Consider the following 15,777-nt stretch of genomic DNA (forward strand, 5'->3'; position numbering starts at 1 on the left):
ATGGAGGGCTTGTCCCACAGCTTTATTTGCGGGATCCACACAAAAGATGACTGCTTACTTCCATAGTTTCTTGATGGACATGTTTTTCTCGCTGTCTTTCTGCATGACCTGGAAAGACAGCAAGTGAACATTAGGTTATGAACGAGGTGAACACAGGCCCTAAGTCCAGTGCTCCAGAGCCACCAGCAGCAGAAGTAGAAAGATGGTAGCAAGTACCTTGGCTACCGCCATCTCAAAGTCCTCCTGGGTGACATGGACTCGCCGTTCCCGCAGGGCATACATGCCTGCTTCTGTGCACACACCCTAAGCAGGAAAAGGAAGTTAAGGCCTTGTTGCTGCACCCTCCTTGTCCCTGAATGTGGCCCTTAAACCCAGAACTTGCTGCCTCCTCCAGTTACCTTCACTTCGGCCCCTGATGCTCCTGGCATGAGCTCAGCAATTTTTCTCAGATTGATCCCCCGGGTCAGGTTCATTTTCCGAGAATGGATCTTCAGAATGTCCAGTCGGGCCTGGAGATGGGAGGAAGAGCCTGAGCCATACACCCTATCCCCATAGTCAGAACCATTCTGAACACTACCCATCACAAACCTCCTCATTGGGGGGTGGGAATTCAATTTTTCTGTCAATGCGCCCAGGGCGAAGCAGGGCTGAATCCAGGATATCAATTCTGTTCGTAGCCATGATAACCTGAGTGGAGAAAGGGGTACAATCAGCTAAGCTTTTCCTTAGCCTGCATTGTCATCCAGGGCCTTCCCTTGGCTCTTCCTGGTATTACCTTGATATTCTTGGTGGCCTCAAAGCCATCTAGCTGGTTAAGCAGCTCCAACATTGTACGTTGCACTTCACTATCCCCTCCAGATCCCCCCTCCAGCCGTGAGGAACCAATGGAGTCAATTTCGTCCATGAAAATGATAGATGGAGCATGTTCTCGTGCCATGACAAACAGCTCTCTCACCATTCTTGCCCCTGTGTGGAGGCCAAGCTGGTGTTAGGGAGCTGATGAGCTCGCTACATCCTCTCCCACTTGGTTCTTATGTTCTTAGCTATAGTTACCTTCCCCAATGAATTTCTGTACCAACTCAGAGCCAGACACACGAATGAAGGTACAGTCTGTATGATGAGCCACAGCCCGGGCCAGAAGTGTCTTCCCAGTGCCAGGGGGTCCATACAGCAGCACTCCCTAGAGGGGAAGAACAGACTTAGGGCAGTCTCTGGCCCTCTAATTTCACTCAGTGAACATTTACTGAGTGCTGGATAGCTTGCTAGATGCCCAGAAATATAAAAAAATGAACAGCCTGGAAGTATCTCTCCCCTACCCATTCTTCAGCAGGAAGGACTTGCCTAACCAGGTCCATCCCAACACCTCTCTACTGCTATACTCATCTTGGCCCAGGGCAGGAGGAGTAAGTACAGAGCATCTTCCCAGAAAAACCCAGCTTCTCACTTTGGGCTGTGCGATGCCCAGTGCTTCAAAGAGCTCAGGATGCTTAACAGGCAGCTCAATCACTTCTTTGATCTCCTTGATCTGCTTGTCCAGTCCACCAATCATCTCGTAAGTGGAGTCTGGCACCTTCTCTACCATCATCAGTGATACCAGTGGGTCTACTTTGTTGGGTAGGATCTTGTGCAAAGTGTAGCTGTCATTTCTTAGAGCCACCCGGCAATTCGGTGTCACCTGGGTGAAGGAGGCAAGTTTCAAGAGTGGTACAGTAAAAGCTGACCCCTCCCCCCCACCTCACTTGCTATACTCACGTCATTGATGTCAATGTTCTTGTCTACATCTACCACAAACTTGCCCTCAGGATGTACCTACAGAAACAAGGACTTATGACCTTCCCTTGGAGCCACCAATCAACAACCCTACCCAGGAAGACCCATGAGAATCCCATAATAATGACAGAACACTGTCCTCTGAGGCTACACACAAAGGGCTGGGAACATAGTGGGGAACAGGCCAGTCCCTGGGGACATGCTGCTTTTACCTTGACCAACACTTTCTTTTTATCCATGGCTCGGACTACTTCCCCTACGTAAGAGCCCTGTTCCTGCAGTAGCTGTAGCTCCTCCCGCAACAGGCGAACTAGGTGGCAAATAGATATAGTGGTCACTTAGCTTCTCCTCTGGGGTCACCCCTTCCCAGGGCATAATTCAACATGCATAAACTAAGCACCATTTTGAAGGGACACACACACACACCCACAAAGGTAAAAGTTCTTATTTTTAAGGGGCTTATACTGGAGCAAGGGAGAGAGATATGCATGTGAAATGATGTGATGATGGTGGAGCATCCAACCGCCACAGCATCCTTCCCCCTCACCTTTTGCATTTAATTCATTTCTTTGAGCCTGCAGCCTCCGAAGGTTTTGGCTCTTATCATTCACAATCAGCTGTGCAGGAGGAGAGACAAATTCCATTACCCAAGGGCAGAATACAGTAGGAGGCAGGATCTTTGCAAAGACCCTCACAGGTGGGTATGAGCTGAGGAATGGGCAGAGAGCACCTGTATATTGTTTCAGATTCTCTATCATTATCCTGTTCTGTCCTCAAAGAGCCCCTTTAGAGCTTTAGGGCAGCAGCAAAAAAAAGGCTGTTTGACTAATACTTGTCCAGGAGTAATAATCTAACAAAGTTATAGCTTGCTCATGTAACAGTGAGTTTCCTGTGGGAAGGTAATACAGTGGAAAGATCTTTACATTAGGAGCTTGAATTCTAGCCCAAATGCTGTCAACTAAAATTGAAGTAAAGCTAAGGCAAACGACTTATAAAAATCTAGGTCTGTTACAAAACTACACATGGGTGTAGAATCAGCTACTCTGATTCTTTTTAGGACTACTGAGATGAACAAAAGAAATCACATGTAAAAGCATTCAAAAATGATAAACCAAATATAATATCTGCAATCAGCTGTGGAGTTCAGAATTTTTCCTTATGGCATTCCCCATGCAATTTATACCACAATTGGCCCCAGAACAATGTGTTTCGGGGGTTAGGGATGAAGCTGAAAATCCACATAGAAATTCCGATTCCTTCAAAACTTAAAAGCCTACTATTCACCAGTTAACACATAGACTAGTAGCCACATTTATTTTATGCACTCATGACATACCAAACTTTTCCTTAACTTTTGATATTCCTAGGCTATGTAGTTTTTTTTCCCAAACTTGAAAATTTCTAAGAAAATTTCCAACATATTTACTGAAAAAAATCTGCATATAAATGGACTCTCACTGTTCAAACCCATGTTATTCAAAGGTCAACTGTAATTAACTTTCTTATTACTCTGGTCCCTTCTTTCTTTCTTTCTTTTGAGACAGAGCCTCAAGCTGTCACCTCGCAACAACCTCCAACTCATGGGCTCAAGAGATTCTCCTGCCTCTGCCTCCGAAGTAGCTGGGACTATAGGCGCCCGCCACAATGCTGGGCTATTTTTTGGTTGCAGCTGTCATTGTTGTTTGGTGGCTGGGCTGGATTTGAACCCACCAGCTCAGGTGTATCTGGCTAGTGCTTTAGCCTCTTGAACCATAGGCGCAGAGACTGGTCCTTTATTTCTATGGTCTAGCTCTTTAGGCTAGAGCACTGGGTGGGGGGCCCAATTCCTTTAACTCACTATCATCCATTCTAATTTCACTGTGCTCCAAGTCCTTTCTGATAAACCTCATCTCCTGAGCTTGTCTTCCCTTTTATCAATAACCTTTTCTTTCAGGCTTCTTTCAATAGGGACAGCCTTTAGCTAGAGTAGCTTTTCCACTAAAATTTGACTCTTGAAGATGTAAAACCAACTGAACACCATCACCTTCGAAGAGTGGGATTTGAGGAGAACGAGAGAATAATTTCATACAGTTTATGTTGCTTGTTACTTCTCGTACATTCGCTTTTCTAGCTAAAAAGGAAACAGGAAAAGAAGACGTTTCTCCACTGCAATCCCAATAGAATAGGGATTTGTAGAAGTCTGTTTCCATGGACTCTCATCCCCCTCCCAGCTTCTCTGGAGTATGGCCTCACCTGAAGTTCTTCAATTTTGGACAGATAATATTGACGAAGTCCGCTGCCTGCCTTCCCCTCTTCCAGCTCCATCTGAAAACACAAGATAATTATTAAACAATAGGCTAAACATCCAAGGGGTAAAGCCATTTCCAGGGAACTTCACCGGAAGGCTTAATACCTGGCAGCTTTGTGTAGTAAAGACTCTGGGCTTTGGAAGCTTAAGATCTGGGTTCTCAAACCTCCTTATCTCCTTCGAACCCTCCATTTTCCCAAGACTAAAATAAGGAGAATGAGAACGCCGCCTACCTCACAGGACTTTCAGAAGAATCAAGAGACGCTACACGTCGGGCGCTTTGCACTGTGTCAAGCACTATACGAACCCGACGTGTTATTACCGCAGACCGTGCCAGCAGGAAGGACGGCGCCGGGTCGCCTCCGGCTCTCAGTCCTGGCAGTTCCCGCTCCCAGCGCTCCTCTCACTCCGCTTTCACCGAGTCGTCCTCTCCCATCCCTGCCCTTACTCACCAGGGCAGCGCTGACACAGCAGATCTGGCCCTACGCAGGCCCCAGTCTGGAATGGTCCACCTACCTCAACCCACCTGACCTTCCTGTGCCAGCTCACCGCCCACCTCTGATCACACCCGCTCTTCATCCATCCCCGGTCCCTGCCTGGCCGCAGCCGCCGCCATACCTGCTCCGGTCCGTCAAGCGCCATCTTCCCTCTGCAGCAGAGATTACCGGCATCCAAGATGCCTTGGCGCGCAGGCGCGGAAGCCGGGGCTTGCGGCTCGATGCCCGCGGCGGAGAAGAGTTCCGGGTCAATGGGCGGGGTCTGAGACGAGACGATAATAAATAATGGAGGCCATAATGGGAGGGGCAACTATTGAGTTCAGGAGCTTTGAGAGGGAATGAAGAGGAATAGTACGTCTAAGTACTGCTTCCTAGAAAGTAAGTTTTTAGTTCTTGTAATCTTCCCCCTGGTCCCAACGTTCAACTTGTAATACCTGGGGACAGGCCATAGAGAATATTTATGGCCACGCTCAAAATGGCGGAAAACGGGAACCGGGGCCCAAGCGGAAACGGAAGTACACTTGTGGCCTGCATGTGCAGCAGCAAGTGTGGAAACGGCACCGGTTTTGGGGTGAGCTTGTGAAGCAAGGCCCAGAGTGTGATTGCTGTGCGAAGTGGGAAAAAGAAAGCGGTATCTAGTGATCCAGGAAGAGATAGTTCCAACTTTTACTTTCTCTCCAGATTGAGCAACACTCGCCCATTCCACTATGGGCAAGAAAGGCAAAGTTGGCAAGAGCCGACGGGACAAATTTTATCATTTGGCGAAGGAAACGGGTAGGTCAAGTTTCGCTCCATCTGCGAGCGAGCGATTTTCCTTTGGTGCGCCTCCGCTCTTCAGATCCCCGGTTTCTCTTCCTCAGAAGGGGTGGTGGGTTGTGAGGACCAAGAACCCTGCTGATAAAGCACTCAGCGGATTCTGTCGTTACCCCCAGGTTACCGTTCCCGCTCTGCTTTCAAGCTGATACAGCTCAATCGCCGCTTTCAGTTCTTGCAGAAAGCCCGAGCCTTGCTGGACCTGTGTGCTGCACCAGGGGGATGGTAACTCTTGAAGCAGATTGCTCCTGATGGGTTCCGACCCTGCCCAGCTTACTTAGGGTTTTGTTGGAGGGTTGAGGGATTCGGGATCCCTCTCCCCAATACATAACTTCAGCCTCATATCTCTCTGCACCCCAGAGCATAGGTCTCTCTTTAAACTTCAGGGGCAGTTTCTTTTCTTGATTGCAAAGAAAAGGCTTGGAATATGAACATAGGACATGGCTCTGGCCACTCACTGCACTTGGCAGGGGCTCCTGACAACACCGGTGAGAGATCACACTGGTAAGGGATGGCAAGGGAGAGTCCCAGATATTTTAATCTTTATTTCTTTCCTAGGCTGCAGGTGGCTGCCAAATTTATGCCTGTGTCCAGTCTTATTGTGGGTGAGTAACAGGTGACTCTCGTGGGTGTTTGCTGGTGTAAATGTATGATACTAATTTTATCTTGTATTTTCCTCCTTGCTTGAGGCAATCCTTTAGAATACTCTGATCTGATTTCTTCCAGGAGTGGATCTGGTTCCTATCAAGCCTCTCCCCAACGTGGTGACTCTCCAGGAGGACATCACAACAGAACGCTGCAGGCAGGTAACAGGAGTTTCTTTTTTCTTGTTCCCTTTATATGCAAGCATCATGCTTTGAGGAAGTTCTTGCATGACTTTTACAATAAGATCCTTAATAGTTCTAGTTGAACTTCAGCTAGAGTCAGGAAAGAAGATACTTGGAATTGGAGGAAGGGCAGAGAGCTTCAGTAAGATCCCTTCAGGTGAACTAATAGACTGTAAGCGCTATGAAGACAGTGATATATTGTTTTTGTTTACTATTGTGTCTCCTGTACCTAGCATAGGATTTGGCCCAGGGCACTGAAGAAATGACTAGAAGCAGGGCAATTCTTAACCATTCTTTTTTTGTTACTGTAATCCATTTCCTTTTCTGTAGGCCCTGAGGAAGGAACTGAAGACCTGGAAGGTTGATGTCGTGCTCAATGATGGGGCTCCCAACGTTGGGGCTAGTTGGGTCCATGATGCTTACTCACAAGGTGCAGGGAGTGTGGGGCTTGGAGAGGAGGTAGGCATGTCCTGTCAGGTTGCAGAGGTCCTCAGCTAACTGTTTCTATCCCACAGCTCATTTGACACTGATGGCTCTGCGTTTGGCTTGTGATTTTTTGGCTCGTGGTGGCTGCTTCATCACTAAGGTTTTCCGTTCTCGTGATTATCAGCCTCTTCTGTGGATCTTTCAGCAACTGTTTCGCCGTGTCCAGGCCACTAAGCCCCAAGCTTCTCGCCATGAATCTGCAGAGATCTTTGTAGTCTGCCAAGGTGATGATGCCAAGGCATCATTTCCTTCTTTTAACTCAGCTTCCCAACTACCAAAGCACACTTTTTGATACATCCTATCATTTTAGGATTCCTGGCTCCTGACAAGGTTGATAGCAAATTCTTTGACCCCAAATTTGCCTTCAAGGAAGTTGAAGATCAGGCAAAGACTGTGACTGAGTTGGTGACTAAGAAGAAACCAAAGGTATGTTTGGGAAATGGGGCCATCCTCAGATCCTGCAACTTTGGAGAGGGTTGGCCTGCTGGGTCCTACATTCCCCAGAAGGGAATGCCCAGCCTTCTTTATTTCCCTCCCTAAGGCCGAAGGCTACGCTGAGGGTGACCTCACTTTGTATCACCGAACCTCCATCACTGACTTCCTTCGAGCTGCCAACCCTGTTGACTTCCTGTCCAAGTCCAGCGAAGTGAGTTCCTAGACTTAAGGGTGTAATGAAGCCCAGAAACATGGCCTGAGAATATTCCTTGACACTTTTAGATCTTGCTGGATGATGAAGAATTGGCCCAGCATCCAGCCACCACTGAAGACATACGGGCATGCTGCCAGGACATCAAAGTGCTAGGGCGCAAGGAGCTCAGGTATGTGGTTGGAGAGGGGACAGTATAGGGACCAGGACCTCTGAAGGTAAAGGCAATAGAACACCATGGTGTTGGAACTCTGGGACAGGATGCTGCTGTGCTAGAGCTTTGGAGTGGGGCCCTGAACTTTAGGATTTATGTGGCTGAAGCCTGAGATTTGGGGAGTGCCTAAAGCAGATAAGGGGGCAGGTCAAAGAGGAAAAAGGTAAGATCAGTAATATTTTTTGGGTAGGTCCCTACTGAACTGGAGAACAAAGCTTCGGCGACATGTGGCCAAGAAGCTGAAAGAGCAAGCAAAAGCACTGGACATCAGGTGAGATGGGAACTAAACCAGGGCAAGTGCTGACTTGGGTTATCAGGGGAAGTAACCAAACTCCTTGGACTGTTCTGTCAGCCTCAGCTCAGGAGAGGAAGAAGAAGGTGATGAGGAAGAGTCAACCACAAGGCAACCCTCTAAGGAGGAGGAGGAGGAGGAACAACTGAATCAGACCCTGGCAGAGATGAAAGCCCAGGAGGTGGCAGAATTAAAGAGGTGAAAAGATCCGAGGGGGCTTGGGATCGTCTGTGCAGAGTTCCTCAGTGTGTGGAGGGGGGAGAAGAGAATGAAAGGCATTGAATAGGAAGTTTGAGCTTGGCAGTTTTATTCCCTCAATCTGTCCCTTTAGGAAGAAAAAGAAGCTACTACGTGAGCAGAGAAAGCAGCGGGAGCGTGTGGAGCTGAAGATGGATCTGCCTGGCGTTTCCATTGCAGATGAAGGGGAGACTGGCATGTTTTCCCTGCGTACCATCCGGGGTCACCAGGTGAGGTGGGGTTGGGGTGCAGATTGAGGAGACAGAAGGATGTGTTTGGGTGTTTGGAGGTAGAGGTGTTGAATATCTTTTAAAGTGTACCAGATAATGATGTCTTCACCCATAAGATAACTTGGTGAGGGGGAGATGGGGGAAAAGTAAGAGTCTTATGACTCAAAGGCCAAAAAGAAACATACACCTAAAATTGTCACATTAGGAAGATGTATGAGCATGATAGGCTTATTTTTATAGAACTAGAACATCAGGACCAAGAGTTCAGGTTATGGTAGAGGCAGCCAGTGTACTTGGGTTATAAGCACGGTGAACAGAGGGTTTCCCTCAGAGGACAGTAACATTCCTCACATTAGTTCACTTCTGCTTAATACCAGAGAATGCATAAAAGCATCATAAGCAAAATGACCCCGTGTGGAGATGTCATAACCAGTTTATCTTTGTTGTACAAGAGAAGCATTAGAACATAGTGACCCTGGGTCAGGTGCAGTGGCTTATGCCTTCCATGAGCAGCAGACACTCTTATCTCAAAAAAGTTCTCATAAAAACCTGTTTGTGCTACCATCAAAAGCAACACAGCAGAGTGGGATAAATCAGTAACCTAGCCTAGAATTAGAATGAGATGTTTTAAACGGGCCCATCACTTCCCTAGGTCTAAGCTTTTCTGTCTGTATAAGGAGATGATATATTTGCTGCCAATGTATTTCCTAGCATTGTTGAGGATCAGTTACAGACTAGGGGGAAAAAGTAGCATGTTCATTTTCAATACTTGGATCTCTTCTTTTTCTGTTAAACCTCAGTTGTTAGAGGAAGTAACAAAAGGGGATATGAGTGCTGCAGACACATTTCTGTCCGATCTGCCAAGAGACGACATCTATGTGTCAGATGTTGAGGATGATGATGATACATCTCTGGATAGTGACCTGGAACCAGAAGAACTGGCAGGAGTCAGGGGACATCAAGGTCTCAAGGACCAGAGGCGGTAAGGGGGAGTGATGTCTGTGCATTAGAAGTAGAGGAGCAGAGTACAGGCACTCAGGGTCACTGAGCCCCTCCCCCTTCTTTCCTTTGGGTCTGTAGTGTGCAATATACTGAAGTGGATGATAAGGAGGAAGAGGAAGAAGAGAATCCATTACTGGTACCACTGGAGGAAAAGGCAGTGCTACAGGAAGAACAAGCTACCCTGTGGTTCTCAAAGGTAAGAGGCGGGGGACGGGGGGGGGGTGCACAAGACTGACAAAAAACTACCATACCCTGGAAGGAAGGTAGCTAAAGATTCCCCCACCCCCAGGAAGGCTTCAGTGGGATTGAGGATCATACTGATGAGGCCCTGGAGATCAGCCAAGCTCAGCTGTTGTACGAGAGCCGTCGGAAGGGGCAGCAGCAGCAGCAGCAGCCACTGCCATCACCACCACCTTCCAGTTTGAGGACTGAGAAAAAGTCTCCCCATTGTGACAATGAGGCCTCTAAGGGGACAGAGGCTTCTTCAGGGACAGAAGCTGCCACTGGCCCTGGAGGGGAAGAAAGAGATGGCACCTCAGATAGTGGTGATAGTAGCAGCAGTGAGGATGAAGAAAGGTGAGTTTTATAGCTGATGGGAGAAGAAATGGCAAGGAAGCACAGTGACTTCAACCATTTCTCTACCTTGGCTGCAGATAGGGAGCTTTAAAAACACTGTACTAATTAATGATTCTGGTAGAACAGGTCCTGGGGTATGGCTTGGGTGACAGGATTTTTCTAAGATTCCTCAGTGGTTGTAAATAGGAAGGAGTTGAGGCGAGGTGGGGGAAAGCTGTATATTCACTCTGGTTCTCCCCTTTTCACAGGTGGGAGGCACCCCGTGGTAAGAAGCGCAACCGTGGGCCTAAGACAGATGACGATGGGTTTGAGATAGTGCCTATCGAGGACCCAGGTGAGAGCTTTGCATGCCGTGGAATGAGACCAGCCAAAGTGTCAAGGTTGGGAATCAAGCTTTGATTTTTTTTCTCCTTCCCACTCTAGTCAAACATCAGATACTTGATGCTGAAGGCCTTGCTTTAGGTGCTGTTATTGCCTCTTCCAAAAAGGCCAAGAGAGACCTCATAGATAATTCCTTCAACAGGTAAGGCGGCCAGAAAACCATGACAAATAAGTCACCCAGGATGTGGTAAAGTGGATGTTTTCTTTTTTAGAAAGCCTGAAGTGGTTGGTTACTGGGCTGGTGTCCTTTCTGCCCAGGTATTCATTTAATGAGGAAGAGGGGGAGCTTCCAGAATGGTTTGTGCAGGAGGAAAAGCAGCACCGGATACGGCAGTTGCCTATTGACAAGAAAGAGGTGGAGCATTACCGGAAGCGTTGGAGAGAAATCAATGCTCGTCCCATCAAAAAAGTGGCTGAGGCCAAGGCCAGGAAGAAAAGGAGGGTAAGTGGTAGGAAAAGTAGCTGCCTGAGATTGGGGGTTGGGGGAGAGAGGAATGGGGAATGGGTCATCTAACTGAGGTCTTTTCCCAGATGCTGAAAAAGCTGGAACAGACCAGAAAGAAGGCAGAAGCTGTGGTGAACACAGTGGACATCTCAGAACGAGAGAAAGTGGCACAGCTGCGAAGGTAATGGGGAAAACATCGGGGGGGGGGGGGGCAAGGCTAAAGCAGCAGCAAACAAGCCCCTAACCTATTCTCTTCCTTCTGTAGTCTCTATAAGAAGGCTGGACTTGGCAAGGAAAAACGCCAGGTTACCTATGTTGTAGCAAAAAAAGGTGTAGGCCGGAAAGTGCGCCGGCCCGCTGGAGTTAGAGGCCATTTTAAGGTGGTGGACTCAAGAATGAAGAAGGACCAAAGAGCACAGCAGCGTAAGGAGCAAAAGAAAAAACACAGGCGGAAGTGAGCAGTGCTTACTGGACCTCTAAGAAGACTAGGGGAAGAGTTGGTATGGCCCACTCTGGCCAGCTTGCATGGGTACAGAACTCCCATGGCGGTCCAGAGCAGAGAGGAAGAAGTTCTCCTGCTTCAAGGTCTCCCATGAAAGTACTGCTGAACTGTCCTTACAGACCCTACAACCCTTCCATGAAGAATGTGGGGGTACTGGATAAAAAGTCAGAGTGAAACCATAAGGGGAAGTTCAGTGTGGGGTGGCACTCATTGTAGCCCAATCCTGGGGATATGGGGCTTAATCTTAAGCTTTCCCCCATCCTATTCTTGAATAAAACCAGGGCAGTGGAAGAAATGTCTTTTCTGATAGTTTAATAAGTGCTTCCCAACATCTGAGTGTTCAACACTGTGTTGCTATTTAGTAGAAATGACAGACAATCAATGCACAGGTCCCAGTAGTAAAACATTTACTAGAGAGCAAGCAGAAAGGAATGCACATCTTAAAGAAACCTTCACAAAATCACAAAATTCAAAGTTTGTATATATTTTCCTTTTATAAACAAGATAGAACAAAAATCATCAAAATCATTTCGGCCAAAGACTCCTACCATTGGGGCAAGTTAAAAAAAAAATACAATGAAATAGAAGACATTTAAAAAGCTGTTTGTTTTTTAATTTTAAATTCAGCAACACCTCAGACTGGAAGCAACCCTGGAATCATTTCTAGGGCCATCTTTTCCCTTCAATCACAGTGGCTCTGGGAATCTTCAAAGCTTGAGTTTGGAAGGCAGCTGCTGCTTCTGTATGTCTCAGGGCTGGATACAAACCTGGCTGAGGGACCCCAGCATCAACTCTTAGAATCAGACATCTCCCTTCCCTGTAAATGTCTGGAAACACCAATCTGCTTACCAAAAGTTCAATGGGGTTTGCAGAAGCCAACTCCTATAAAGGGGACTGCCTGGCCACACAGCTAAGAAAAGGAACTCGATTTATAGATGTTTATAAGGTGACACCTTAGTAAAAAATATAAGCTACATATAATATAAACCTAGAGTGAGTGCCCTATATGGCCCTTTCTTGCAAGGTATTAACTTACACTCATGACAACTCACCTAGAGTCAAAAGAAGCTTCCCAGCTTTCACTTCTAGGGACCAAAGCAGCTTCCCAAGAAGGAGTAGTATCTCCAAGCTCCAAATCTTCACTAAGGGCAGGGGGTCCTTATACCTTGGACCCCAACCCAGCCCTGAGACACCTAGTTACCAAAATCTTTCTAAAAATAAAATTAAAGACAACTGATTGCGCACTTTAGCACATACCCTCTAACTGTCCCATCGACTTTTCTTGCGTTTGGGTGGCTCTGGGACAGCAAAGCCATCAGCTGTCTTATCTGTTTTGCTGTCCATCTTGTCCATTTTGTCCATCTTGCTGCTATCCACCTTAGGGTCCATCTTGCTCTCACGATTACAACCTTCTCTCCTGCTTTCCCCATTCCGACCATCGTTTGCACCCCGGCTTTCCCCATGCTGGCCTGCATTTCCTCCGTGTCTGTTTTCCCCATGACGATGGGTATCAGGATGACGGCTGCTGCCTTCTGGGTAGCGGTATCCATCTCCATGGCGACCACCATCTCCATGACGTGGACTATCACCATGCCGACTGCCACTCTCTCCATGACTATGACGGCTACCACCACGGTTCTCAGTATATCGCTCTCTCTTCCCGTTGCCACCCCCAATCCCTTCTCGACTGTTGCTCCCTGAAGCTGTGTTGTTGACTCCCTGGGCTGCAGAAGGGTAGGTCACAGGGGCACTGCTGATATTCCCAGTATTGCCAAAGCCTGGGATACTCTTGGTGGTACCACTGACGGGGCTGTCAGGACTGTTGTGGCCCTGTTGTGCTGAATTAGTTGGAACAGAATTTAAGCTCCCTGCACTAGTCCATCCACTTGCTCCAGCAGCAGAGCTTCCAGCCTTCTGATTGGTTAAACTAGCTGCAACAAAGTGACTTTTGTACTGTGACTGAAAAAGAAAAAGACATGAGGGGTGACTAAGATAGCAAGGTCAAGAAACTTGAGTAAATAAGCTTGACAAATGATAAAGTATACAGAAATTCTAACAATGCTATCTTGGCACTGTGACTTCAGTGCCTTGGTGCCTCCACGGCACTACCCCTTTTGCTCTGTTCTTGGAATATGAAGGGAAGTTCAAGACTCTATGTAGAGAGATGGACCTCAATGTGCTGAAATTTACTTTTATAGCCTGACTGCCTAGACCAGGTATCCTCAAACTATGGCCTGCGGGCCACATGAGGCCTGCTGAGGACATTTATCCGGCCCGCCAGGTGTTTTTGCCGCCACTCCTGTCTTGCTTAGCAGCCAACTTATCCCGGGGCCCACAGTCTGGCCTTCCAACAGTCTGAGGGACAGTAAACTGGCCCCCTGTTTAAAAACTTTGAGGACCCCTGGCCTAGACAGTAAAGCATCAATATATACAGCCATTCCACACATCTATGATTTGCAATCTGTTACTGTTTAAAATGGAAAAGTTCTGAAAACTTAAAAAAAAAAAAAACTTTAAAGTTTGATGGCAAAACCTAACCTTGAACTAATATAAAGCTATTTAGTTTCTATTCAGCTTAGTGTCATTATTAATGTATTTTGCTACAGAAGTGAATCTGATTACATAAGATATGGCTGTAGACCTTTGGGGGTGTTAATATATGTATTAATGAAAACTGGAAAATATTGTGGAACCAAAATGATAGATGAGTCTGAAGAGAGATATAATGTGAAATTAAGGCCTAGCTAGTTAATTGGATACCAGCTAACGAAAGGTAGGTGTGGAAGAAGAAAGGTTCAGAGTTTTAAGAGATAACAGAACCACACTTGTATTAGCCAAAAAGATGGCAATCACTCTCAGCCAGAGCACAGAAGCCTTGGTGATGGGAACACCACAGGCTATGGAGATTGAGGGAACACAGTACTGCAGTTGTAGACCTGGAGTGACTCAAGCAGATGACTAGCATGAAGGGTTCTCTGGTTTTACACCTCCATCTCCAAGTAAGTTAATGTTAAGTTTTATTCAAACTCTAAGCAGTGAGAAGGCCTGAAAATCTAGTATCATGTCTACAAGTCTAGTTACCATCTCAGGAGAACTAGACTCCCCTTGTCATTGCCCAAGAGTTAACTGTCGAGAGCTCTTTTAATGAATTGCTTATCTCAGACCTGGAAAGCTGCTTTCATTGCCGTCAGCCGATCTCCCATAGCTCCTGTAGAGGGTTTGTAGGCCTCGTAATTGCTCATTACATTATTATTTCCTCGGTCCTAAAAAATGAACACATCTATGAGTATGGAAAAGTATCCTGGAAAGCCCACTACCATAGAGTGGGCCTCATTATACTGAAAATTCTGAACAAGGAGCTGCAATAGGAACTGGATATTTTTATAAAGGTACTTATGCTTTGTGAGAAAAGGTATAAAGATGAAGAATTAAAAAAAAAATGCTTATGTCCTTCCACCCAGTAATTCTATTTCTGGAAAATAACCCTAATAATCAGAAATGTGATCAGATTATCCCCAAAGTTTGTCATATATAATATTTGAACACACACAATTAAGAATAATATTAAAGATGAAAAGAAAACAAGTATGGTGGATCATATAATTGCTCAGGCTCTGAATCAAGACCATTAAGGGTCTGGATCTCAGATACCTCATTTACCAGTATAACCTCAGGTGCCTCGGTGTTATCTGTATTTACAATTCACTAGGTTGTGAAGATTAACTGAGTTAATAATGTGATTGCTTGGAATAGCCCTGGCACATATATAAAGTGCTCAGAAAATATTAGCTATCACAATTATCTATATCACTGTATTTCTCAACTTAACCATAACGCTCCAGAAGTATACTGGCAGCATTCTTCCCTGGCTTAGCAATCAAAGGGGCAATTAAGAAAGCCACTAAAGTAGGGTGCTGGCCACATACACCAAAGCTGGTAGGTTCAAACCGGAGGGTTCAGGCCGAGCTAGCTAAAACAACAATGACAACTACATAAAAAAAAAAAAAAAGAAAAAGAAAGAAAGAAAAGGGAAAAATAGCTGGGCGTTGTGGCAGGTGCCTGTGGTCCCAGCTACTTGGGAGGCTGAGGCAAGAGAATCACTGAAGCCCAGGAGGAGTTTGACGTTGCTGTGAGCTGTGACACCATGGCACTCTACCCAGGGTGACAGCTTGAGACTGTCTCAGAAAAAAAAGCCACTAAGGAGGTGCTTTTGATATCTAGCTTGAGAAAAACTAGCCTTCACCTCTCTCTGATGCTATTTCTCAAAGAGTATAGGGATAACAGGTAGATGATACACTGTGACCCTATGGCAATGTTTCCTACAGCAGGCTCTAGGCCAGTGGCAAAGGGATTGTTGGGCCCCACCTGCAGACTATCTGATTCACTTGTCTAGGGTGGGAGATGTGTTTCCATGTGCCACTGGGCTAGGGACCACAATTTATTTATTTATTTATTTATTTATTTATTTTTGAGACAGAGCCTCAAGCTATACCCCTGGGTAGAGTGCCGTGGCATCACAGCTCACAGGAACCTCCAACTCCTGGGCTCAAGCGAGTCTCTTGCCTCTGCCTC

The 15,777-nt window shown here is 46.5% G+C and overlaps 3 protein-coding genes across 10 annotated transcripts in view; 1 reads left to right on the forward strand and 2 right to left on the reverse strand.

The window, feature by feature from the left end:
* Positions 1–3: 3 nt before the first annotated feature.
* PSMC5 (proteasome 26S subunit, ATPase 5) lies at positions 4–4,793 on the reverse strand. Of its 2 annotated transcripts, XM_003786202.2 has the most exons (12): positions 4,676–4,793; positions 4,003–4,074; positions 2,318–2,387; positions 1,983–2,080; positions 1,753–1,809; positions 1,445–1,675; positions 1,054–1,180; positions 776–966; positions 589–687; positions 399–509; positions 217–303; positions 4–108 (listed from the first exon to the last, which is right to left on the reverse strand). In XM_003786202.2, the coding sequence occupies exons 1-12, from the start codon at positions 4,697–4,699 to the stop codon at positions 55–57; spliced, it is 1,221 nt and encodes a 406-aa protein (XP_003786250.1). In that variant the 5' UTR covers positions 4,700–4,793; the 3' UTR covers positions 4–54. The 2 variants fall into 2 exon arrangements, with proteins under 2 accessions (XP_003786250.1, XP_012658562.1); XM_012803108.2 differs by lacking the exon at positions 4,676–4,793 and having other exon boundaries at positions 4,003–4,644.
* An 84-nt stretch (positions 4,794–4,877) lies between these two features.
* FTSJ3 (FtsJ RNA methyltransferase homolog 3) lies at positions 4,878–11,504 on the forward strand. 6 transcript variants are annotated; one of them, XM_023511055.1, is made up of 21 exons: positions 4,878–4,932; positions 5,236–5,328; positions 5,487–5,592; positions 5,926–5,972; positions 6,094–6,173; positions 6,525–6,624; positions 6,710–6,904; positions 6,991–7,106; positions 7,222–7,326; positions 7,398–7,498; positions 7,731–7,811; positions 7,893–8,030; positions 8,164–8,299; positions 9,100–9,281; positions 9,380–9,497; positions 9,591–9,877; positions 10,126–10,211; positions 10,301–10,400; positions 10,517–10,700; positions 10,790–10,884; positions 10,969–11,504. In XM_023511055.1, the coding sequence occupies exons 2-21, from the start codon at positions 5,262–5,264 to the stop codon at positions 11,159–11,161; spliced, it is 2,517 nt and encodes an 838-aa protein (XP_023366823.1). In that variant the 5' UTR covers positions 4,878–4,932; positions 5,236–5,261; the 3' UTR covers positions 11,162–11,504. The 6 variants fall into 6 exon arrangements, with proteins under 6 accessions (XP_023366823.1, XP_023366822.1, XP_003786248.1 ...); XM_023511054.1 differs by lacking the exon at positions 4,878–4,932 and adding an exon at positions 5,086–5,125; XM_003786200.3 differs by lacking the exon at positions 4,878–4,932 and having other exon boundaries at positions 5,107–5,328.
* Positions 11,505–11,595: 91 nt separating this feature from the next.
* DDX42 (DEAD-box helicase 42) overlaps positions 11,596–15,777 on the reverse strand; it is a 49,163-nt gene continuing 44,981 nt past the window's right edge. Inside the window, exons 17-18 of one of the 2 annotated variants that reach the window (XM_023511053.1) lie at positions 14,370–14,468; positions 11,596–13,164 (exon numbers count right to left, since the gene is read on the reverse strand). In XM_023511053.1, coding sequence (XP_023366821.1) covers positions 12,466–13,164; positions 14,370–14,468 — 798 coding nt within the window. In that variant the 3' untranslated portion in view covers positions 11,596–12,465. The remainder of the gene's footprint in view (positions 13,165–14,369; positions 14,469–15,777) is intronic. The other variant, XM_003786199.3, reaches the window with a different exon arrangement.

Source organism: Otolemur garnettii, unplaced genomic scaffold, assembly GCF_000181295.1.
Source record: "Otolemur garnettii isolate 467f Iridium unplaced genomic scaffold, OtoGar3 scaffold00018, whole genome shotgun sequence".
Taxonomy (NCBI): Eukaryota; Metazoa; Chordata; class Mammalia; order Primates; family Galagidae; genus Otolemur; species Otolemur garnettii.